At 58.3% G+C, this 23,795-nt stretch overlaps 1 protein-coding gene across 1 annotated transcript in view; it reads left to right on the top strand.

Moving 5' to 3' along the window:
- The first annotated feature begins 4,345 nt into the window (after nucleotides 1–4,345).
- Nucleotides 4,346–23,795, top strand: part of ITPR3 (inositol 1,4,5-trisphosphate receptor type 3) — a 42,659-nt gene continuing 23,209 nt past the window's right edge. The window contains exons 1-10 of the mRNA XM_033009490.2: nucleotides 4,346–4,815; nucleotides 12,593–12,663; nucleotides 16,616–16,737; nucleotides 19,843–19,929; nucleotides 20,119–20,277; nucleotides 20,410–20,508; nucleotides 20,631–20,714; nucleotides 21,697–21,843; nucleotides 22,228–22,323; nucleotides 23,559–23,609. Of these exons, the coding sequence (XP_032865381.2) occupies nucleotides 4,727–4,815; nucleotides 12,593–12,663; nucleotides 16,616–16,737; nucleotides 19,843–19,929; nucleotides 20,119–20,277; nucleotides 20,410–20,508; nucleotides 20,631–20,714; nucleotides 21,697–21,843; nucleotides 22,228–22,323; nucleotides 23,559–23,609 (1,005 nt within the window). The 5' untranslated portion in view covers nucleotides 4,346–4,726. The remainder of the gene's footprint in view (nucleotides 4,816–12,592; nucleotides 12,664–16,615; nucleotides 16,738–19,842; nucleotides 19,930–20,118; nucleotides 20,278–20,409; nucleotides 20,509–20,630; nucleotides 20,715–21,696; nucleotides 21,844–22,227; nucleotides 22,324–23,558; nucleotides 23,610–23,795) is intronic.

Below are 23,795 nucleotides of genomic sequence, written 5' to 3'. Positions count from 1 at the left end.
TGAGACCAGCGTGTGGGCATCCTCCCGTGCACAGTGAGGGTCAGCCCGAGCAGGACCACGTGTGCACCAGCATCTTCTCCTTCCCAGGCCATCTCCCGCCACCCCTGCGGGGATGGAGGCTCAGGTTCTCTGAGGTAACCCGGAGCCTCAACACCTTTGAGGATGTGGGCCAAAGTCATCCAGTCTGAGAGCTATTTTGGGGGAGCGTGGCTGCTCCCGTGAGACCGTTCACACAGCCACAGTCAGAGACGGCCAGGCGCGAGCGGAGGCACAGATGGGACAGGCAGGAGGGAACTGGCCCTCGTCTCTGCCGGTTAATGAAGTCACCCGAGGGGGTTTCAGCCCTGCCCCAGCAGACCTTGGGTCACCTTTCAAATAGCTGCTGGCGGGGGGAGGTTTGGTGTTTGGGTTTGCAGCTCGAGCAAAGCAGATTTGGCGTCTAACTCTCATCGCTGCAGATGCGCATAGCATCTTCGGCACCAAAGGAGCAATTTTTTTTTCAGTGGTAGTTACTCTGGGCTCTGAAACCTTCACCCAGAAGGAGAAACAAGGTTGAAAAAAACCCTTCTTTCTGATAGCTGTAGCCTAGAGTTGGTTGTGGCCTCGCTCTGCTGCTCTCTGTGGGGTGGCTGGGGTGGGAGGATGGTGCAGCAGCATGAAAGCCGCCATACAGAGCCTGGACAGCCTTTCTGTTGCACCCGTAGGCAGCAGCGGGGTCAGAACGCACCCGGAGCCAGCACTGAGGGGGCAACTTCGCCTCCAAGCTGAAGAATCCCCCTCTTATGTGCATCTGTCAGCAGAGCTTTCCTGCTCCCCGCTCTGCTCAAGCACAAGGGACCGAGTGTCTCCCTTCTTCCTCCTCAAACAAAGGAGGCTACAGTCATTTTTTCGCTTTCTTCTTCCCAGTGGCTTCACCCTTGAGTTCCCGGCCTTGATTTGGGATGCCTGAGGAGGCCCATGCAAAAGCCAGATGGGGACCTGGCAGAGTGCTGAGATGCTGCTTGGGTACCACTAACCCATCTGCCTCCCCAGCCAGCATCCCTGCTCACCATCCTCCCCATTAGCGGTATATTTGCTCCCAAAATATTTGGACAAAGTTAAGCTCCAGTTGGGCTCCTGCGCAGTCCTGGGGGGCTACAATCGCAGCTGACCTGTTGGAAGGTTGTGGCATGGTTGGGGAGACAACACCATCCCACGTTGAGGAGTTCTCGCTGCCGAGGGCTGTCGTGGGAAGGGTGTGCAGGCGGAGGGGAGCTTTTGCCAAAGGAGCATCCTGTGGACAGGGCCGGGGGGCCTGGGGGAGGGAGGTGGCCCTGCAGTTTGAGGAGTTGCCTGCAAAGGAGCAATTTCAGCATGTAAAAGGAATGTGGCTCTGTCCCTGCCAAAGATAGAGGCCGTGCCTCAGGAATGGGGATGACTGCTGCTGGACTGACTCACCGGCAGCCTCTCTGCAGCCGCTTCCTTTCTGGGAGGCAGAAACTCCCAGGTTTTATGTATCACGTGGCTTAAAGTAGGGGGTAAGGAAGGAAACACTCTTATTTTTATCTCCTCTATCTCCCTGGGGCCTGGGGGAGCAAGGGCTGGCACAGCCCCTGCTGCATGTGCCCATGAGCATCCCCATGGCCAGGGTTGCTTACTCACCTGAGCATTGCAAACTGTTTGCAACTCCTCACAGTATTCTGGGGTCTTAGCCTCTGCACAAAATGTCCCTGCAGGTTGGGAACAGCCCAGAGACCCTGGGCAGAGTGGGGACATGCAGGGCGGGCAGTGTGATGGCTCAGTGTAGTCATAGCTAGGTTGAAGGCAGCTGAGAGTGACTGAGCCACAGCAGAAACACAGTTTTGTTTTCCTCCTAGAAGCCATGCCACCTGCCTGTGCTGCCGCCTGTGTGTCGGCAAACCTTGGGTGGCAGATGCTGGGGGGTCCCTATTTTTGCCCACCACAGGGACAGAGCTGTTGTGTCCCAGCAGCTTGGCCAGGGAGCTGGAGGATGGGGAGAGTTTCCTCCATCCAGGGAGGATTTGGAAATGTAGCGTCACCATCCCCAGGGTGAAGGGTAGGCAGAGCTGCACCCCTGAAACATTTTGGGTTCCCCACCCTCGACTGAGCTGAACTGGGATGTTCAGGCTGGATGTGGTGTCTGCCACCCTGGCGTGGGGAGGGGGCTACCTCCTGCTGTGGGATAGGAATGAGACTTCAAGAGGCTTCATTTTGCTGCTCCCCATTCTCCTGGGTGGGAAAAATCAGGCCAGACGCCTGTTTGTTTAGTGTGATGGGGTTTTTTTTGCAATTCCAGATAATTTGTATTGCTTGGCACTCTTCAAACACAAGTCATCCTAGGGTTGAGGGAGAATGGGTGCATGGGGAGCCTGGTTTGGGCCAGGCTGGGAGAGGTGGTGCCCAGCCCAGCCATGCCCAGCAAGGCTGGTGGGACCAGCGTGGACACTGGCATGGGCACGCCGTGGTGCCCCTCGGCTGAGATGCCCCTTGTGCTTTTGATCAAAGTGGTTGATCTGTGCACAAAGTTTTGGTCTTTGATTCCTTGGGGGCTTTCTTTGAGCTCCTGTTGCGAAACCTTCATTTGCTTTTAACAGCAGCAAGTTTTTTTTTTTTTCCTTATGATCTTCTCTTTTCCCCCTCTGTTGCCCTGAGATAAAGGCTTCTAAATTTGTCCTGTGCTGAAAACGCAGCTAATCCTGATGGACCTGAATTCGCATCTCCCCCGGAGGAATTGCACTAATTTTTTTCCCTTTGTTCTGCCAGGGGACCTGTCCGTTTCCTAGTGGAAAAAAAAATTCACTATTTAGGGCAAGGTTTATATTCCTGAAACCTATGTTTGTTTGCAAGAAAAGAGGACAGGAGGGAAATAAATGAGAAAAGCGTCATGCTTTTTTTTTTTTTTTTTTTTTGCCTTCTGATATTGTTTTTACAGCAGGCGAGTTTTAATTAAAGTGAGGAACTAGGGCACTTGTGCTGTCCAGAAGATGCTCTGAGGATGTGGTCCTTTTCCACCAGTGCTATATTGGGAGCCAGAGCTGCTTGCCCAGCCCAGTGGTGTTGGGCTGATTGGGGAAAGGCTCCTTAAGGGCTGCAGGGATGGGGGGGGGGACGACGACACACACACACACCTTCCTGCTCACAGCTGCCCGTGGTGATGGGGGGGTTGGGTGCTGCAGTGTTGGGTGCTGGGTGAACCCTGCGGCACCGTCAGGTTGGGCAGGGCTGGGGGCAGCAGCTGGAGTGTCACCCTGGTTTAGGGGTGCCGGGGAAAAGCTCCTGCCTTGAACGGGGGGAGGGTTTGGGCCACGGTGTGGGTGGGAGGGGGATGGGGGTGGTGAGAGGTGAAGCAGGTATGAACTGGACCAGTTTGGGAGCGGCAAGCTGGCAGGAGGCAGCTGGGCTTCAGGAAGCCACAAGTGCTCGCCTGGGGCAGAAAAATCCAGCGAGAGCCGCCTTGTCCCCCCCGCCCCGGGGCTTTCCCTGCTCCGGGTGGTGCAGGATCCCCGTGCCTGCCCCGGGCTGGGGGAGCGCTGGCTGAAGGGCAGTTTTTGGGGTGCAGGGATGGAGGACGGGGACGGAAAGCTGCGACTCCCGGTGTCTGGTCCTGTGGCAAAGTGAGGAGGGGGACGAAGAGGAGGGCGAGGGCAGGGCCTGGGGTGGTGGGAGAGGGGCTGCGTGGGACAGGGGCTGGCTGCAGGAGCTGTGGGCCTCAGTTTCCCTCTGCCACGTGTGGGTGGGTGCGGGGGGCTGGAGGGAGTGAGGACACCCCAACGGCACCGGCTGCTCCTTTCGGCTGAGGGATGCTGAGTGTGGCTGGGCTCGCTGTGCCCCCCGTCCCGTGTCTGGGGTGGGGTGTGGGGGACACACACACACACGACACCCCAGCACCCCCATCACTCCCAGGAAAGCAGCCGGTGCTTCCCCGGGCGGTGGAGCCTCAGCCGAGGACAGCGAGGTGTAGAGACCCCCGCTGGGGTGTGTGTGTGTCTGTCTGTCTGTCATGGGGCGCCGGGGCTGAGCACCCCGGGAGGTCGGCTGGCCTGGGGGTGACCCCGGGGGGGGGGGGGTTCCTGCGTGGCCGGGCGTAGGGGCAGCGCTCCCCTCCACCGGCGTGTCCCGTGTCCCCACTCGCGGGGCCCGGGCACCGTTTAAGAGCAGTGGGGCGCGCACTGCCCCCCCCGCCCCCCCAAGGCGGGAGGAGGGGAGAGGAGGGTGGGGCCTCTTTTGGGGCATCCCTACCCCCCCAGCGGCTCCGGTTCTCCTCCCAAGGCCAAAAATATTTGCATGCTTTTTCGAGCAGGACTTCCTGATCGCTCTCCATTGGCTGCAGGTAGAAAGCCGTGCAGAGACGGAGACACGGACAGCCGGACAGATCTCATGCAAACCTCGAATTGAGCTTCATTCCCAGCCCCACCTCTGCTTCTCCCCCCACCCCCCCCACCCCCCCCCGCCCTTCCTCCTCCTCTTCCTCCTCCTTGCTGCACGCCCACGGCTGCCCGGCTCCCCTGGCTCCCTTCCTGCACAGCACATGTAAAAGTTGTGCGTGGGGCTCTCGCTGCCGTCCCGCACCCCTTTGCTGCTCGCAGGGAGCCAGCGAGAGCCGGGCTGGGCTGAGCACTCCCTCCACACACCCCACGAACAGGGTTTCCCCCACGCCCCATGGTGGATTTCGGCACGGGAAGGTGACTTGGGGAAGAAGCGGCGCAGCGCCGGGACGGGATCAACCATGAATGAGATGTCAAGTTTCCTGCACATCGGGGACATCGTCTCCCTGTACGCCGAGGGCTCCGTCAACGGCTTCATCAGCACTTTGGGGTGAGTGAGACGCTCCCGTGACCCCCCCGCCAGCCGGCCCGGTCCTGGGGGCAACTGGGATGGGACGGTGGTGCTGAGCCTGAGCCTGGTGGGAAAAGGGGCTGGCAAGCTCTGGGTGCTGCAGCAAGGATGGACACGGGTGCTAGGGAGGGGAAGCTGTGTGTCTCTGGGGTCTCCTTCAGCTCCAGCCGCTGCCCAGGGCAGGATGTGGCCCTGGAGGGACCCTGCAGCCCACCCTCTCCATGGCCCAGAAGCTGTTTCCCCCCTTCTCCGTTAGGGGCTGGGGGAGATGAAATGGGCTTTAAGCAGCGTGAGGGGTTGTTGGGGTTAGGAAGGGGATGGCTCCGGCAGCCAGGATCCTTCCTGGGGCAAGGGGTGATTAAGTGCTTCCAGCCCTGTCCGGTGTGGCTGGAGGCTGCCGGCCCCAGGGACAGGCAGCGATGGCTCTCGCTGTCCCCCCCTCGAGTTCCCGCACATCTGGTGGTCAGCAGGAATCACCGCAGGGTCACCAACACGCAGGTGCCCGTGGCCACCAAGTGCTGTTTAGGGCTGGGAGGAGCAGGGCACATTGACAGGTCCAGGCTGAGCCCTCTCCTTCCAGCCTCCTGGATGTGTCAGCACGGGCAATGGGATCTCGCAGCCTGACCTGGAGACATGAGCGGAGTGCTCGGGGACCCGTCCCTTGTCCCTTCTGTTCCTGTGCAAGCCAGTGGTGCTCCTTTGGCAAAGCCAGGCCAAGACCTTCAGCGATCCCCTTCTCCATCCATCGGCTTCCTCCCGCTGGCAGTGTTGGCCCTGCAGCGTGGGGAGAGGCTGTGCCCCCGTGGGGTGAGGGCTCTGGCAGGGCTGCTGGATGCCCTGGAGCACGGGTGGGTTTTTTCCTTACCCCGAAGCGGGGACCCAAACCTTGCCCACAGCCCCAAGTGGGTCTGTGCCAGCGCGCCTGCCCCGTGCTGTGTGTGGGAGAGGCTGAGCTCAGGCAGGAATGCTGGCTTGGATGGGATTCCTGGGGCAGGAGCTGCCCGGCTCTATAATCTGCGATGAATGCACTTGCTCCCACATGCCTAGGTATAACCAGAGACGTACATACCTTCGCCTACACGTGTTCGCGCGCCCACCGCTGGGCATGCACAGCCTCTGGGTTAATGCCCATCGAAGTCTTCCTCCAACTGGCTGCCCAGAAACAGGCTGCTGGATGCGACTGGATGCAGACCCAGGCTCAAAATCCCTGAGTGTGCAACTATACGGTGTCAGGCAGAAGGTTCTGCATGTGCAGGATGCAGCCTGTCTGTGCCCAGCCCTGGCTGGGTGGGAGGATATCCCCACGGTCCTTTTTGGAGAGGTCTCCTTGTAGCTGGCCAGCTCTCCCAGTGCCGGAGCCGTCCCGAGGCAGGGGCACAGCCTCTGCAGCTCGGCGCTCAGCACCCCTCCATCCTGTCTGTGAAATCGGGTCTGGAGGAGGCTCTGCTGGGACCCAGCACTGGTTATTAGCCCACACAGCATATCCCAGTGGCCCACCAGGAGCTGAATCAAGAGGTGTTTAGACTCTTTGGAGTTCTGATCCCTTTGCAGCTCTGGCCCCTAGGTCCCTCTTTTTGCTGGGAGCTTCTCTAGGCTTACTTAGAAGCATCTGAAAAGCAGTGCTTGCTTGGAGAGCCCCATCTCCCAGGCCCCAGCACGGCTTTTGCTGGGCAGCCCCATGTTCCCGGGGTTCTGCCTTCTCCGGGTTGCTTCCTGCCCTCTGAAATTGTTTTCCCTTGTGCCCTGGGACCCTGGAGACCCAACCACACCTTAAATCACTCCTCTGATAAGGGACTGGGTGACTCACTGAGAGTGCTTGGGACCTTATTTAGCGCATTTGCAAGGCAAATAGCTCTGCCAGCCCCATGCCGGATGCTCTGTGCCCGGCTGAGCACCCTGCTGGAAATGCTCCCTTCATCCTTCCTTGCAGAGGGACGGGTTTTGGGTGGGGAATCGCTGGGGGTCTGCAGTGGGATCCTCTGTTTATACGGGAGGATGTGGAGTGTTTCGGGGTGCTGGTCACAAGTGTCATGTTAAGGGATGTACCCCAGTGTGCCGGTGCTGTGCCAGCCCTGTGCCAGCATCCCAGCAGGGCAGTGAGCTCCTCCAGAGAGCGTTTCTGGGGTCTCCAGGTCATCCTGGCTGATGCGGGTGTGAACGTCAACTAAATATCAACCTGGTGGTGCTTACGGGCGGTGCTGCAGGAGGCACAGGGCTCTGTCCATCTGTGCTGGGGATGCGCTGCTGGTGGGAGGCACAGCAGAGTTTGGAACCGCTTGCACCAAGCTCCTCCACAGCTGTGTTTGCAAAATGCCTGGAGAAACCGAGGAAAGGGACTGGGGTCTGACGAGAGCGCGGGGAAGGAGTTGGGGTGCACGATGGGGATGCTTCCTCCTCCCTGCCTCCACTGCAGCTCTTGCTTCACCTTACACCCATTAACCCCGGGGCTTTGTCACTGGTGGTGTCTGGCCCAGAAGCAGTGGGTCTGGGAGCCGCGGTGACAGCGTGCAGCCCTGCCCTGCTCCGCGGGGCAATGGGCCGGGAAGGGTCTCACCCAGGGCTGAGCCAGCACACGGGGCACTGGCTGCTCCCCTCGCCCTCAGAGGGACTGGGTGCCGTCGTCTGCCCGAGCTTGCCACGCTCTTAGCAGCTCCCCCACAAAAGCAGCAGCTTTCCCTTGAGCCCCGAGTGCGTTGGGGTACCTGGGGGGCTGGACCGGCCACTCGCACAGCACCAGACTTCCCTCGTCAGACAGCCGTCCCACGGTCAGTGGGGTGCCTTGAGAAGTATCAAGGAAGCAGAATCAGGCCCCTTATTAACACTAACCCCCATTTTATTTTATTTTGCTTTACTTTTGGAAATGCTTTCCTCCTTTTGTACAGGAAACTTGCTGAGGATGATGGAGGGGAGTTGGTGGCAGAGGTGGGGGGAGCCCTGCAGCCCCCGGCTGAGTCCCCTCTGCTCCCAGTCCCCCAAATCGCACTGTCAACAGCCCCTGGGCACAAACCCTTTCTCCCACACACCCGCTCTGTGGTGGGTGTTTGCTCTCAAGGAGGAAAAACATCCCGCTGAAGGGTGGGGAGTACTTCTGTGTGCTCATGTGCTGGGCTAGGTGGGGGAACTCTGAGCCAAAATACCCAAACTAGTTAAAATGCTAAAGACAGCACAAAAGGAGAAGGTTATTTAAGAAGTCCCATGGGAAGGCAGGGCAAGAGCTGGCCGCTGTAAAGGTGGTTTTTTGGTGTTGAGGGAACTGGGCGGTCACATCCCTTGGCTGTGCTGCTCAGTGCCCTGGGAGCAACACGGTCCCTTGGGGGAGATGGCAGGGACAGGATGAGTGTATTGGAGATGCCAGAAGTGGTTTTGGGGACATGGGAAGGTGCCCGGGAGGAGTCTGTGAGATGCAGGGACCCAAGAGTGGTTTGGTCTTCCCTCTTGGCTCGATTCGAGGCTACTCCTGGTCGGGAGGTGGGGAAGGGCTCTGCGGGGCTTCCTGACTTTGCTGCTGCAAATTAAAGGTGTCTGAGGAAATGGCAGCGTGAAACTGTTTGGGACAAAAGCAGCTGTGTGGGTCAGGGATGCGGGGTTGGTGCTGAGCAGCAGCTTCTCCAGGACCCCACAGGGTGCTTGTATGTGCCACTGCTTTGCTGCTTAGGGACTGTCACTGGTAACGCCTGGGAGATCTGTGCTTGGGGAGAGGGAACTTTTGGGACTGGGTCTGGGATGGGGGGAACAGCCACTGTTGTGGGGTGCCCTGTGGGGATCATCCAGGCAAAGCAAACCAGTGGCCAAGCAGGGAAAGTTGCTCGGAGATCTTGATTTGGTTCCTGCTCCAGCACGATGGATGGGGTGAGGCTGTGAGACACCGCTGTCATGAGTGTCCCCGTCTTGTGTCCCTGATAAGCCATCACCAATGGCCGGAGGGGAGCAGAAACGCAGTGCAGGTGCCTGTGCTCACCAGAGCGATGTGCTGCCCTGTCCCTGCCATCCCTGGGGGGGTCCCAGGACCCGCCGGGGGCTCGGGGACCAGTACTGGGGGCTTGCAGAGGGGAAGGGCTGGTGGCGAACCGGCCTGAATGGCAGTTGGCTGTTTAAGGTGAAATAACACCTTTGATAGCTGTAATTGTGATTGCAGGTGGATTTGCAGGGTGGAGCAGTTCAGGGAAATGCAGCTGGTTAAAGGGTAACTCCAGCTCTGCCGGGTCAGGACGAACTTGTCTCTGTGGGGAGGAGAAGCACGCGAGGCCAAGAGCTGCTTCCTCCTCCCCACACCGGGACAATGGGGAAAAAGCTGCATTTTTGTGACAGCCCTGCTTTCACTCCCTTCATTTTCATTCCTCCCCATGAATTCAGCGTCCATCCTGCACCCCAAGCCAGAGGGGCTGACCTGGCGCTGTGCCCGACAGCGAGCTCTCCTCCTCTTCCTCTTCCTCACCTCCAGGGGATGGTGGGCTTTGTAGCGGGGTGCTCCTGCCCGGGTTGGGGCTCTCCCAGGTCACTCCTTCCCCATCCACCCCCGGACCGTGGCGTGCCGGAGCTCCCCTCGGCATCGGGTGCTCCGCGACGGGGGAAGACTCTCTCCTCTCCCCCAGCCCAGGTTCACGTTGCGGGAGCCGTGCCTCCACGTCAGCCCCAGCTGGCTGCCATCCCCGGGGAGGCTCGGGGTGTCCGACCGCCGCGGATTGCAGCGTTGGACGAGCTGTTTTTTCCCCTGACCTCCGGCGAAGGCTCTGCCTCGCACGAGGCCAAGAGCGCTGGCCCCAGGCCAGGGAATCACTTTGGGCTCGATATTTTAAAGCACGCAGAAAGCCCCACTGGAACCGTGGCGATGACTTGCACGGCTTAAAGCTAACCAGATGCTCGCCCGCGCTTTGCCGGGCTGCGGGCAGTCGGCTCAGCGGTGCACAGGATCCAGCCCCTCGTGCTGCCTGGGGGGTAATTTGAAAAAGCAAAGCGTGAGGTTTTCACCAGCGCATCCAGCCTGCTGCTTCGCACAGGATCTTCCTCCAGGTGCTCAGGCACCAACAGCCCGTTTTCTCATTAACACCTGAGAAATGAAAGCTGCCCTCCGCGTGCCCGGCGTCCTCCCTGCAGCTCGGTGTGGCAGCGAGCACCCGCATGTCCCTGCTGCTCTAATAGCAGAGGGAGCTTCGATTTGCCCCATCCCACTGCTGTAATGTCATTTATTAGTGGAAGCACATCCTGGCGCCAGCAGTCACCCAGGTGACTCATGTCAACCCTGTCAGATTCCTTTTATTTTCAGCAATTTTTAACTGAAGAATGTTAGTCCAGAGTATCGGTTTAATAAAAATAACACTTTTCATTTCTGCAGAGCGTGTAATCCCAGGATTAAAGATACTGAAACTGCCTTGAGATCATTAACTAATTAAGACTTCCAGCCTGGCAGGTCACTATCTCTAATCCTGCCTGGTTGGAGCAGTAACGCCGGGCACGGGGAAGCAGCAGGCGAATGCTGCAGGCAGAGCTGGTCTGGGTGGGAGGCTCTGTGCTGTTTACTTCGGCACTGAAAATGGGCCGCGCCGATCAGGCGCTTCCTCGGAGACCCCTAGCCATGGCAGTGGAGGATTTTTATTTTTTAAAGTGCACGGATGAACTGGGCTCTCTGCTTTTGTAGGCACTGGTGGGAGCTGGGCATGTGCCGAGGGTCAGTGCTCCACTCCATGAGCCAGGGCTCAACCCTCGGTGGTCTTTGCTCTCAAATGCATCAAAAATGTTTGTTCCTCCCTGTCCCCTATCCAAATAATAGTAATAGAAACCAAAACCACCTACAATGGCACGGGGCTGGGCTGAGGCTTTGCATATCTCCTGCGGGGTGAGATGTACCAGAGCCCCTGTCCACAGCTGCCTCCGCTCCGCTCTGTTTTTTCCTCTCTTTACCCTTTTCTCTGCCCTCCCGAGGCTCCGTGCCCCGCAGGAGTTTGGGAACGTGCCTGACTACTTCCCTGCTGTCACAGCCCATGGAAAAGGCATTGTGTTTGGGCGGCCCCTGGTCGGGAGCCCAAAACCCCCCGTGCTGCCGACCACGAGTGTTTGCAAAGCCAAGGCAACCCTGTCCAGCAAACAGCTCAGCGTGCATTTAATGAAACCTCGTGGGTTTTTTTTTGTTTTGTTGTTTTTTTTTTTTTTTATTATTACAATCTGCTAGGTCTTTGCTAATTGGTTTTAAGCTTCTGCTGCCACCAAAAGCTTTAGAGAAAATGCTTTTCTCTCTTTATTTGAAATCTAACGTTAATGTCCTCCAGCCCTGGGGAGCTTTGTTGCTGGGGGCTGCGGCAGCGCTGGGTGTTCAGAGCACCCTGCCACCCCACGCCTCCGCTGCGAGGGACACAGCAGCACCGGGGTCCCTGTGGTCCCAATCCATCAGTGTGGAGGCCAAATTCCTCTCTTCCGAGCTATTGAAAGGAATTTTCCCCTCCTCCAGAGAGCGGCTGGGCTGGGGGAAGGAGGCTGGATCTGCAAGTGGGATATCTGTCGCTTTTGCCAACTCTTTGCAGCGCAGCGTGTCTACCTCCAGCAGTGTTTTGGCTGTTTGGTTTATTGGGGCAGGGGCGGGGGGGGGGGGGGATTGAGAGTCCCTTGGGGAGCAGAGCTGTGCCCTTCGCTCCTGTGCCATGTGCATGTGCCCTGTTTCTCCAGGCTGCGTTTTCCCCTCCTGTCCCAGGGACAGAGCTGCCCCCACGGTGGATGCTCCCTCCCGGGATGCATTCCTGCATCCACTCGCGCGCTCACCAGCTGCCTGAATTCAGCCTCCGCAGGTGGGGACATGCTTCTCACTTCCTCGCCCCGGGCAGGAGCGTAGTTTCTCTCCCTGCATCGCTTCCCAAGGGTTGGGAGAAAGCGGGCGAGCGGGAACAGCCTGTCTTGCTGGAGCACCGAGTTCCCTTGAAAGCCTCACGGGCCGTGCAGATGAGCTCCGGGTGTCCCCGGCACTGCGAGCCTCTTGGGCGATGTTTGTCCCCTCCGTCCCACAATCAGTCCTTGGCACCCAAGGCCAAGCCTGCCGGATTTTGCTCAACACTGGGAAAACAAAGAGGTGTGCAGGGAGGAGACACACAGCCCTTTGCATCTGATGGGCAGAGCCAGCACCTCTGATGAGATAATAATTAATAACTGGTTCTGGGGGGAACCTGCCACCTCCGTCTGCAGCAGCTACTCCCTCTGTCTGGTGGGGTAAGCTCCCAGATGGAGGAGAACCGTTGAATGAAAGTTGAACTCATCCCATTTTTTGCCAGATTAACAGTGAAAATGATGCCCCAGCCGGTGCGCTGTGCTGGGGGGTTGGATTCGGCTCAGCTGGGAGCTGGGCAGGGCAGGATTTGTCCCGGCAGCACAGGTCACTGAGCAAAGGGCCTGGGAGCAGGGCTGACACGAAGCATCACATTTTTCCTGCTGCCAATTTGTATCTGCCGCTGTCGCATCCCCAGGGGAGCGGGATGAAAAACGCAGGTGAAAGAAGTGGCGGGTGGTGGCGAACAAGGGGCGACGTGTTCGGAGCAAGCGCCCGCGAGCAGCTGCTTGCTCCAAGAGCCGAGCGTTGTCGTGCTAAATATTTATAGAGTGCAAATGGGCGGGAAACAGGAGACGCAGCTTTTGCTGTTGTTGCTTTGGGCCGGGTGACGGTGGCGCAGAGCTGTGGTTTGTGGCGAAGCCTCTCTGCTTTGCTCGGGCCCCCGCTGTCATCTCGTTGTTGCTGACACCTTGCTCCGTTGTTTTTTTTTTTTTTTTCCCCACGCAGGCTGGTGGATGATCGGTGTGTGGTGGAGCCGGCCGCTGGCGACCTGGACAACCCGCCCAAGAAGTTTCGAGGTGAGACTGGGACTGGACCGGGGCGGCTCCGTCCCTGCCGTGAGCAGCCTCGGGGATGACGATGGCCCCCAGCATCCAGGCCAGGGATGGGGACTGGTGTCCCAGCTATTCCAGGGCTGGGACGTGATGCTTGTCCTTCGCCCAAAGGAGTTTTGGACAGCTCTCATAGCCTTGTTTCTGTGGCTTGGCCAACCAACCTACCCTCCTCTGTTTGCCTCTGGGGGCATTTATGTGTTTATTGGAACCACCTCCATGGTGGGATGGTCTTTGGGACCCTGCAGCCAAGCCCTAAGCAGCAGGGGTGTGTGGCTGGGAACCGTCCTCTGCAAAGATGGGTCCAACCATCCCAAAATGCATCCCTAGGGATGCTGGCAGCTGGGTGTCTACCCGCCAGGAGCCAGGGACAGATAGAGGGGCAGCTGCAACAAGCAAACTATTTCAAGGTGAGCCTGTTAGCACTCAGCACTAATTACATCTGCTGTGCTTGGCTGCACCTCAGAGAGAGCCCGGGGATTAAGCCGCCCATTTACGAGGCAGGCAGGGCTTAGGGAGAGACAGTAAATCCTGATCTGTCCTCGGCCGTCATGTTTTGGGCTGCGTTGTCTCCTCTGGTACTCAGAGCCACGCTCATTATTTCCCATTTGGGCAAGGGGCAGCCCCGGGCAGGAGCGGGCAGCCGCAGCCAGGTCCAGGCGGAAAAGGGGATGAGTCAGTGGAAGCTGGGGCGGCTCCTGGCCTGTGGAAACGGTGCGGAGAAGCCAGGACAGGCTGCTGGGAAAAGTAGATTGTGCCTCCCGCTTCTATGATTTGCAAGCCCTGGGGCCAGCCGGTGAGGTGGCCTCAACCTTCCGGCTCCCAGGGAGCAAACGGCAGCGCTGAGCCCAGGGGATCACAACTCTGCCCTACGCGGAACCTACCTGGGAATTGCTATTTTTGTGCCTGGCTGCCCTGTGTGCTCGGCACGCTGCCAAGCGCAGGGGAAGGGCCGTGTCCCAGAGAGCATCCCGTTGGGTTTGAGTGCTCAGTGCATGGAGCATATAGCTGGGGAGTGTACACAGGGCTGTGCTGGACGCTGAGAAATTGCCCCAAACCAGTGATTGCATTGTTGGATTTGGGGACTGGCTTAGGGCAGCTGTTCATTTCATCCCAGCTACTGTAATTTCTTTTTTAAAAGAAATCTTTAAAAAAAAAATATTTGAAAATATTGGTCTCCCACTCCGCTTTGTGCCTCCACCTTTCTCTCAGGGTAACTTTAACATCCCACATCGGGGTGCTGTACAGACACCCTTCCCCTGGGGGGTCCCACCCGAGCAGCAATCTGCCCCTCCGTGGGAGCTGTTGCCACTAACTTGACATGGGGCTGATTAATGAACCAGCCAACAGCCCCTCAGAGTCCCACAGCCCTGCACAGCCTGGGAAGCCGTCGGGGCTGGATGGGAAGAGCTAGAAGCAGCCAGGGGGTGACTGGTGCAAGCCTTGTCCCAGCAGCCGCACCGTCTCCCAGCCTGGACATGGGTGGGTGTTGAATCTCTTTTCCAGGCAAAGGTCTGGTCTAGACTCAGCCCTGCTCCACACAAACCCTGTCAGGATATCCAGCCGCTTGTTTTAATGGCCGGAAAAGTAGAGGTCTGCCTTCTCGATAGCCATCACCGCGAGGGAGGTAAAAACAACGGGCTGCTGCTGTTTCCCTGCAGCAGCAGCAAGAGGCTTAAGAGGATTTTCATGTGCTGTTGCCGTCCCCATATCCTGTGGCCGGACCCTGCCCTATCCTGCGCTGCGGTGAGGCACACGCGGGTCGTGCCGGGACCCGGCTCGCCTTCCCAGTGGGGAAACAGGACCCTTCTTCTGGAGTCAGGTCCAAATGGTTTTTTGGGAATGCCCAAACCCCGCCGGGAGCCTGTCCCTGCGGCAAGGGATGCCCAGCTCGGCCGCTTGTGTTGCACCAGGGCTCGGCCCTCCGAGAGACCTGGCACCTCTCAGTTATTTGCTTTGCTTTGCGGTTTCTTCCCCCCCACCCTCCCCACCCACCCCCACCCCCCCACCCCAAGGCTCTTCCCAGCCCTGCGTTCAGGCACGTCAGGGAAAAAAGCAAATAAAGCGCTTCCATCCTGCGCTGTGCCGGCGCCGCGGTGGCTGCGAGGCGAGCGGGCGGCGAGGCTCCCGCAATGCCGTGTTCTCCCCGCTGTGGGCTTGCGGGGGGGTTTTGCCCCCGTGGCCGTGCTGGCTCGTGGCAGGTCGGCCGAGCATCGCTCTGCTGGGTCGCTCTCGCCGGGCAGCGCCGACGTGGGAGCTCTCCTCCGCTTCCCTCTTTCCCGCCCGCCATCCGTCTTGCAAAAAATTGTCGGCGCTTAGGCCTGGGTGCCCAAATCTCCGGCTTTCAACGCAAGCTTTGCTGGAGACTTTCTGTGGGCAAATGACTCTGTGCCTCAGTTTCCCTCCTTGCTTAGTACTGAGATGGGGAAGTCAGGCAGCCCCTCCAGGCAGGGTGTGCTTGGAGCCGGGGGTGGGGGGGGGTGTTTGATTGGCACCTATGTCTTAATAGTTATGTCGGTTTTTAACACCCCCTCATCCCCCTCTACTTTCCACCAGATCCTTTTGCAGCCTAATTAGTAATTTAATGAGAACCATTTAAGGTGCTGCAGGTGGCCCAAGTGTTTCTGTAGCTCTGCTCAGAGGCAGGGGGAGAAGGCAGCCAGGCATTGCAGCAGCTACGCTCAGTCCCCGATTAAAAGCCTGGCGTCACGGCCTCCTTGGCACGGGATATGCCATTAGCAAATAGACCTGTAAAATGAAATGTGAAACTTGGCCTCTTCCCAGCAGCCCAAGCCGGTGAGAACTGTGTTCTGCACTTGTTTGTTCAGTCCCAGGTAAATAAATACGTGCTTGCCAGTGACTCGGGACCGGGGCCAGAGATGGAAGTGATTTTTTTTTTTTTTTTTTCCTTTTTGTGTCTGAAGTTTCTGGGCTGCTATTTCAGGCATAATTAGGGTGATCCAGGCTGCAGAGCCCTTCCTGCTCTCACCCTGTACAGCTTCAAACTCTGAATGAGGGTTTGGGAGATATAAGTGCCTCCTTGACTCCAGACATCTGCTCTCGTGCTTCAATTCCCAAAGCTTGGACCTGGGTGTCCGCACTTTCTGCTCCCCATCCCAGCCGCAGCGGCCTGGGGAAAAAACAGGCAAATCGGGGCAATCTGCAGAGCGCGGATGCACCGCAAGTGCTTGGAGGAGCTGGGATGTAAACCCGTGCCCTTCAGGTCCCCAAAGCGTTTCTTTTAGGACTCAAAATGCAGCTGTTGACATACAGATTTTAGGAGCGGTTGCTGGTAGCTTCCAGCGCTGGTAATTGAGGCTCCCTGGGAGCTGTCACGGGAGAACAGCAGCGTGTTTGCAAAACCGGCGTATCCCGATGGCACGGCAGCCACCTGCGGTCCTGCTGCTCAGGGTGTCCGGCGGGCAGGGGAACAAGGGAGGTGTGGAGACATCTGCTCACGTCCCAGTCTCACGGTGCCTGTGTTCTCCTGGTTTCCCTCCCTTTCTCCTGGCGAGATTTTCTCCTCCTTTGGTACAGCTGGGCTTCATCAGTACTTTTTCTCCCCCTGAAGTTTTCCTTCCCAAATTGCACGGCCGTTTCCAATGGGAACACTTCTAATCGCGAGTCCAAGAAGTGGAGTCACTCCTGGACTCATTATTTACCCTGATTTGAAACTAATCCACCAGCTAATACAACGTGATGTGACCCTCCACCGGTCCCAGCCATGGCTCCTTGGGACCCCCAGCAGCAGACGGGGTTGTTGTGGGTTAGGAGGACCATCTCCCAGCGATGCTGCTGGGACAGGAGCACTGTCCTGGAGGAGCACTTGCTCCTGCCCCTCGGTGATGTTGGCCCCACTGGGGACACAGTGGTGGCTGGCGACTGCTGCAGCCTCACGCTTGCCTTCCTCTCCTCCCAGATTGCCTCTTCAAAGTATGTCCCATGAACCGCTACTCTGCCCAGAAGCAGTACTGGAAGGCCAAGCAAACCAAGCAGGACAAGGAGAAGATCGCGGATGTGGTGCTGCTGCAGAAACTCCAGGTGAGCAGGCGTGAGGGACCGTCCTCCCCAGAGTGAACAGACCCCACGGGTTGGTTAGGTGGTGACATCCAAACCTCTTGCCATGCAACTCCTGGTATGTTTTGCTTCCCAGAAAACAGCCTGCATGGAGGCCAGGACCTGTCCTGGATTTTGCTGCCTTCAGGGTGTCCCTCTGCTCAGCTCCGTTGTCTCCTGTCCCACCGCCCTCCCCTCACCATGGACCATTAGCCACAGCCACCTTTTCTAGAGGAACAGCTCCTGTAGCTGTCAGCTCTTAATTAATCATGGCATACGGTGTCTAATTAAGGAGGTTGAGATAGATAGGAGCTCTGTAAGGTGCTTTGCTCTGGCATCTGCAGGACTGAGGGTTGTGGACCCCAGATGGGCTGGGCCCCACGGTTACATGCTGCACCCTGGGTTACTCATCTCGTGTGATGCTCTTACTTGGCCTCAGACATGAGAGGCAATTGAACCCTGGATCCCACCACAGGCTCCTGATGGCTCCTTGGCTGTTGTGCCATGCCTGCACGCATGCCCTTGGCACAGGGGGGACTCCTGGGCAGCATGGCATGGCCACACCGTGACAGCATGGGGTGAATACAGCAGTGACCAAGGAGCTACAGATGATTTTTGTTGCTCCCAGTGCAAGGGAGATGTCCCAGGGCAGACCTGCGGAGAAGGATCCAGGGGACTGAGCAGGCGAAGAGGGGACGGGGGGGCAGCGATGCTACTTTGGGGGTGAGAGATGATGTCCATCTGCCTTTCCACCCTTGCTGACGTGCCCAGCCTTTGCTGTCTCAGCCTTTCTGATGCTCCTTGTGTGGAAGAGCCCGTGGCAGAGCAGTCAGAGGTGCTCTGTGAGCCCCGCAGCACCCAGGGGTACCTGGTGCGGAGGAGGGAGCCGCTGCGGCCAGGACTTGCTCCAAAGGGCTGTGGAAGAGAAAGGCTCCTGTTTACTTCCACGAGGTTTGGAAAAGGCCCATGTTAAACATTGCATAATCGCCTCAGACAGCTGGCGTGGCCCTGAGGATGATTCATAAAACTGAAGCTCAGGAGAGATTCATTAAATCATCTTGTCAGGCTTGAAGCCCAGCCCCACCAGTCCCCCAGTTCTGCCTTTGGGGAGTGAGGTCTGATGCAGCGTCCGGACAGGGTGTCCCGGCTTGGTTTGGAGGCGCTGGGACGGGGCCGGTACCTCCTGCCATGTCCAGCCGTATGTGGTCACTGGCGTATGGAAATGCTGTTTTCCTGCTCCGGTTAGACTGTAACTTGCAATGTCGACAGCTGGACTGGCCCCGACTGGACACAGAGGCTCATTTCTGAGCCTGATTGATTGCACCTTGGTTAAGATTTCTCTTAAAGAGATTCTGTCATTTCCTTGCTCCTTTCCGCTGCTCCCGGTGTTGCCCTTTTGGCGAATGCTCCTTCGCGTCTGGAGCCGAGCTGCCGCGAAGCCCCTTCACGTCCTGGCAGGGCGCAGGACTCCAGGCGGCCGTTTATCAGCGTCTCCCACAGCCTGAAAACATCTTCCAACCCACAGAGATAATTTCCTGAAGCAGAAGCAGCCTGGATCTCGAGCGGAGAAACCCTGCCCAGCCATCCTCAAAGCCCATGGTTGCCTTGCCGAGCTTGTGCTCTTGTGCCATTGCTTTTGAGTGGGTTTGAGGCTCGGTGTCTTCTCCGCTAATTGTGGGTGCAGCCAGAGGCAGTGCAGACATGCCATGGAGGCTTTCCTCCTGCTCTGCTGATATCTCCCCATCCTCCCTGCACCCTCCTGGGCTGCCCACTCCCGTGTGCATCCCTGACACCCCATTCTGCCGTGGCTTGGGGACAGAGCCCGTCCCATCCAAGGGACAGGCTGGGAACATCAGCCCCCGTGGGCTCGCGTGCTCGGGGCAGGCAGTTCCCACTCCCCGCCTCACTGGCTTTTGGCAAGGGAGGAGCTCAGATCTGGATGCAGATTTAGGACTCGCCAGGGTGCCGGATCTCTCACCGGAGCCGTGTTGCTCCACTGGGCTGTTGTTAAACTCACAGCTCTGCATCAGTGCGGGATTTCTTGGCAGCAGGTTTGTTTTCCTGATGGCAGCAGCCACCACCACAGAGCTCGCATCCCCGGGTGGCACCCAGAGCTGCGTGGGGACGGAGAGTTAATTAAAGTGGTGGCAATCTTCAACAGAGCAAAGGGTTTGTGCTGCCACAATGAGTGCCAGGCACGTTTGAAGCCCTGCTATCACCTGCTTGGGCACTCACAGGCCACCTACCCCCTTCCTGCTGCAGGCTGCAGAGCTGCAATTCCAGCCGTTTCCCAATTCCTTCTGCCCTCGAGTGAAAAGGGGGTGAAAGCAAGATGGGAAAGGGTAGATGCTCTCCCAGCTCGGTCCCCCGCTGCCGTTTCCTATCCCAGCTGCGGGGGAGCACTGGGCTGGCGCTGCCTGGGCTGTGCCCGGGCTGGCGCCGGGGCTGTCGGCGCACCCTCCCCATTCCCAGACAAATTCACTGCGGGAGCAAGTTCCTGCCTCGCTCCGTGTACGTCGACATCACTCCGACTGCCAGAGCCACCGCATGGAAAATGTCTGTGGTTTTGGAGGGAGGGGGGCTGAGCAATCTGTTCTTGGGCCATCTTGGCCAGCGGGACCCATCCTGCCGTATCCACCGCAGCAGGTCTGGACCTGCAGCCGTCTCTGGGCACAGCTCCTTTTGCCGTTCAGTCTCAGCTCTGCCGGGACCCCCTGGTCCTCGTGGCCCTGCTGCAGTGGGGCTGAGATGGGTGCATTGCCCCAGCCCCTTGCCTGTGCACCCTTTTGGTGCTGCTCCGTGAGATCTGCTGGAGTTTTGGGGGAAGTTTAGTGCCATTGTGTTCCTGTCCTAATTTTTACGTCCCCAGTTTAAAGATTGCATGGGCTTCATACAGCTGCTCAGGGCCACACTGTGGTCCTCAGCTGAGCTCTCAGATGCTGAGGATATATTGTAGCTCTGGCCTGTGTTGTCTGGGGGACAGAGGGATGCTGATGCTGCATCCCAGCCTGTCCCATCCTCCCTATAGCAGAGGGTGCAGGTGGTCCTTCTGGGACTACTACACTCAGCTCTTCTCCTTTTGGTGTTCAGCATGCGGCCCAGATGGAGCAGAAGCAGAATGAGACGGAGAACAAGAAAGTGCATGGTGACGTGGTGAAATACGGCAGCGTCATACAGGTACGGGCGCTCGCTCTCCCCTCCTCTGCGCCCAGCCGATGGGTTTTGGGGGGAGACGCACAGATTCAGCACGTGAAAGTCAGGCAGCTACTGGGAATGGGCTCAGGGGATCACTCCTGGGTATGACCAGCCCTGGGGACCCTGTGGGAGCTGTACCACCACAGCTCACCCCGGCGTTCGCCTTTCCAGCTCCTCCACATGAAGAGCAACAAGTACCTGACGGTGAACAAGCGGCTGCCGGCCTTGCTTGAGAAAAACGCCATGCGGGTGACGCTGGATGCCACCGGCAACGAGGGGTCCTGGCTCTTCATCCAGCCCTTCTGGAAACTGAGGAGCAATGGAGATAACGTGAGCGTGGGGCCGAAAAGTCCCTGAATGAAGACGTGCAGAAAGCGCCGTGCGTGCCGCCTGCCAGGGCTCGCCTCCCTGCCGGGCACCCAGCCTCATCCTCTCTGCCCTCTTTCTCATTTTGCTCCTCAGGTAGTCGTGGGAGACAAAGTCATCCTGAACCCTGTCAACGCCGGGCAGCCGCTGCACGCCAGCAACTACGAGCTTGCTGACAACGCCGGCTGCAAGGAGGTATGGGGAGGGTGGGCTGCCTGTGCAGGGTCTGGCTTTTAGGGCTTGCTTGTTTTGTTTTGTTTTGTTTTTCCTTCCTTTTTTTCCTTGTCTCAGGCATCATGACCTCTCTTTCTCCTTAGGTGAACTCGGTCAATTGTAACACCAGCTGGAAAATCAACCTTTTCATGCAGTTCCGTGACCACATGGAGGAAGTGCTGAAAGGGGTAAGGAAGGAGGTTCAGTCACCACCAGCCACCCGGGACACGGTGGGCTCCAGGGTCCTGGCCCCACTCCCTGCAGGGGCAGGACATGTGAACAGCCATTTGGCTCTGTGACAAGGGCAGAGGAAAAAGAGATCCTGCCTTGAGGACCTTATTTCTAGGAGAATTCATCACTTGGAGAACTTAACAGCAAGCTAGAGTTGGATATTTTAGTATCTCCTGGCAGCAGGTACCCAGGGGGGCATGAAATTATCCCTCTGCCTTGGTGTATTAAACTGGCTCTTGACAATACGAGGCACACGTAGTGCCAGCAGTAGCTTCTAGCTGTGAGGACAATTTTCAGCTGTTTAGCTGTGCAGCAGGGCTGGCTGTTGCCTGGGAAAGGAACTTTCCCTGCGGAGCTATTGTTTGGGGCTGAGGTTCTCCAGGAAGCAGCTGGATGGCTATTGATTGTTATGATCTTACAGACCCTCGTCCCCAGGCACCACACTTATCCCCAGCTGCTCGCATCCACTGCATCGTCCTTCCTGGGGTGTTAATGCCTTAAACACGTTGGTGAGCGGGGCCTCTGCCCGCTCCAGAGGTGTAAAATGGTGGGTTTGCACCCATTTTACAGCCTGTGGAGGGGAAGCAGAGGGAAGTGACTTGCGTGTGGAAACGGACTGGTGGCATTGTGGAGTGCAGGGTGCCCTGTGCCTGTGCAAGGTGCCCTCCCCTGGGTTCAGAGGAGCATTTGTGCTGCTAGAGGCAAGTTTTAGCACAGCTCAGGTAGGGAGGAGTGGAAGAGCTGATGGTGCCCTGCGATGCCTGGGCTCCCGCAGTCCTGCTGTGCCACGGCTGGGAGCTGTGCTCTGCTCTGGACCTTCTACGGGGGGAATCCCATCCCCTTTGCAGGGTTGGGGCGGGGGGGGGGGGTCACAGGAGGAGCTACATCCTCTTGTAAGACAGCCGTGTCCCTGGGTCTCACCACCGTGTCCTGGTCCAGGGGGATGTGGTGAGGCTCTTCCACGCCGAGCAGGAGAAGTTTCTTACCTGCGACGAGTACAAAGGCAAGCTGCACGTCTTCCTCCGCACCACCCTGCGGCAGTCGGCCACCTCGGCCACCAGCTCCAACGCCCTGTGGGAGGTGGAGGTGAGTGGGGCGGGGATGGACCATGTGTCCGTGGGCTTTCGAGGCACCTCCGTGGGTCGCTGCCCTTTTACTGGGGTGGTGCTAGAAGCAGTGGTTGTTTCTATATGTTTCCACCTCCGGTAGCCTGACTGCCCCGCTGAAAGCCAGCGCAAGGCTCGAGCTCCATGAGAGCGCTGGGATCCGCGGCTGCTGGTGGACGGGCACCGGTGTCTGTCGGAGCTCTGCGCCCCAAGTATATTTGTTCATGGTCATCTTTGAGATAGGATGGGGCTTTTATTGCTGGCGTGTTTGCCTGAGCTCAGCAGAGGCACCGAGGCGGGAACGGCGTCCTGGCTCCCCACAGCCCCGCATGCCACTGGCTGAGCTCTCCTCTGCCTCTCCCAGGTGGTCCACCACGACCCGTGCCGAGGGGGAGCCGGGCACTGGAATGGCTTGTACCGCTTCAAGCACCTCGCCACGGGCAACTACCTGGCAGCAGAGGTAAGGGGGGGCGAGCAGAGGGACGCAGAGACCTGCCTTGCCCTCGAGAGGCTGGAGCCACCCCTTGCAGAGGCAGTGCCCACCCGCCCTTAGCAGAGCCGCGATGCCCGGGGTTGCTCTGGCCCAACTCCAGTTTGCTTTCGGAGCCGTCCTGCCCTGGGCCTCCGCAGCTCCTCCTTGCTCACAGGAGGCATTGGCACAGGGGCTGCGAGCAACATCATCATCATCATTTGCCCATTTGAAGGGCTAGGCTTTTCCCCCTGAAATCCCCCACCCCAAGGTGCAGGGGTTCACTTGCCAAAATTGCTGTTCCTGGCTCCCTCTTCTTCTGGCCTGGGCGGGCAGGAGGGGGTGGCCAGGGTTTTCCTCTATTTGCTCACTCTGGGCCAAGCAACTGTACTGGCACTACCTTCCGGGGGAGATAATTCATCCTGCTGCATTTAACTCTTCCTGCTCAGGTTTTGCCCATTCTCATATTCTGGTCCGCAGCAGCATTCAGGGCTGTCCTTGCCTGGGGAGGGTGTGAGCAAAATCTGGTCCTGGAAAAATCTATTGCCAATTTTTTTTGCTCCCATTTAAGACCAGCTCAAGGCCTTCTGATAGAGGCACAAAGAGGTTTCCGCACTTAGATAATGTGGTTTATATGACACAAATGAGCTGCCAGGACCAAGGGAAAGACAGTGATACACCCTGCTGCCAGGGGAGCAGGGATGTACCAGGGGGGATCTTGGTGCACCGTGTGCCAAACGTGCTCCCTAGCTGGAGAAGATGAGCAGAGGCAGCTCCCAGTGCCCCTTCCAGCCCTGGCAGGATGGAAAAGAGCAAATACTGGGGCTCTGAAATGGCTGCCTTAAACCAAAAGACACTCAGGTGCTATCTTCTGCAGAAGAAAGAAGATCACAGATCAATCCCCATCCTGGGTTGGTGCTGCCCAACTTGCATTGCTCACTGAGACCTCAGCCTGGGGCCTCGAGGGATTTACAGCAAGAGCTCGTCTTGCTGCAACGCAGAGCCCTGGGTCTGCTCAGCAGGGCTCACCCCATCCTGCTCCTCGGGGACGGAGCGCTGTGCACTGGGTATGGGTCACGTCCTCCAGCCCCATCTGGGCAGGTTTCCTTCTCTGTGATGTGAACGAGGAAGGCAGGAATAGAGATAACACCCCGTGCTCAGGGTTTTTGGAGGGACCGAGCGGGAGGACTGATAGCTGTCTTTCATCTCCCTCTTTAACTTTTCAGGAAAACCCAAGTTATAAAGGAGACGTGGCTGAGCCCAAAGCAGCGCCCACGGTGAGCTCTGTGCAGCCTCGCTAGCAGAAATGCTGCTGCCGCTGCCTGAAATCACGCCGTCTCTTAGACTCTGCCTGAAAGCAGGGAAATGCCCCAAAACAGAGCCTGCTGTGGGGACAGTGCCCGTGCCGGGTCCCGCTTGGTGCCGAGGCTGCGGCCGGAGGCTGTGCCGCTGCCCAGCAGAGC

This window comes from Tyto alba, unplaced genomic scaffold, assembly GCF_018691265.1.
Source record: "Tyto alba isolate M040663 unplaced genomic scaffold, T.alba_DEE_v4.0 Super-Scaffold_30, whole genome shotgun sequence".
NCBI lineage: Eukaryota > Metazoa > Chordata > Aves > Strigiformes > Tytonidae > Tyto > Tyto alba.
The sequence above is the reverse complement of the archived record's forward strand: the minus strand, read 5'-3'. Positions and strand labels throughout refer to the sequence as shown.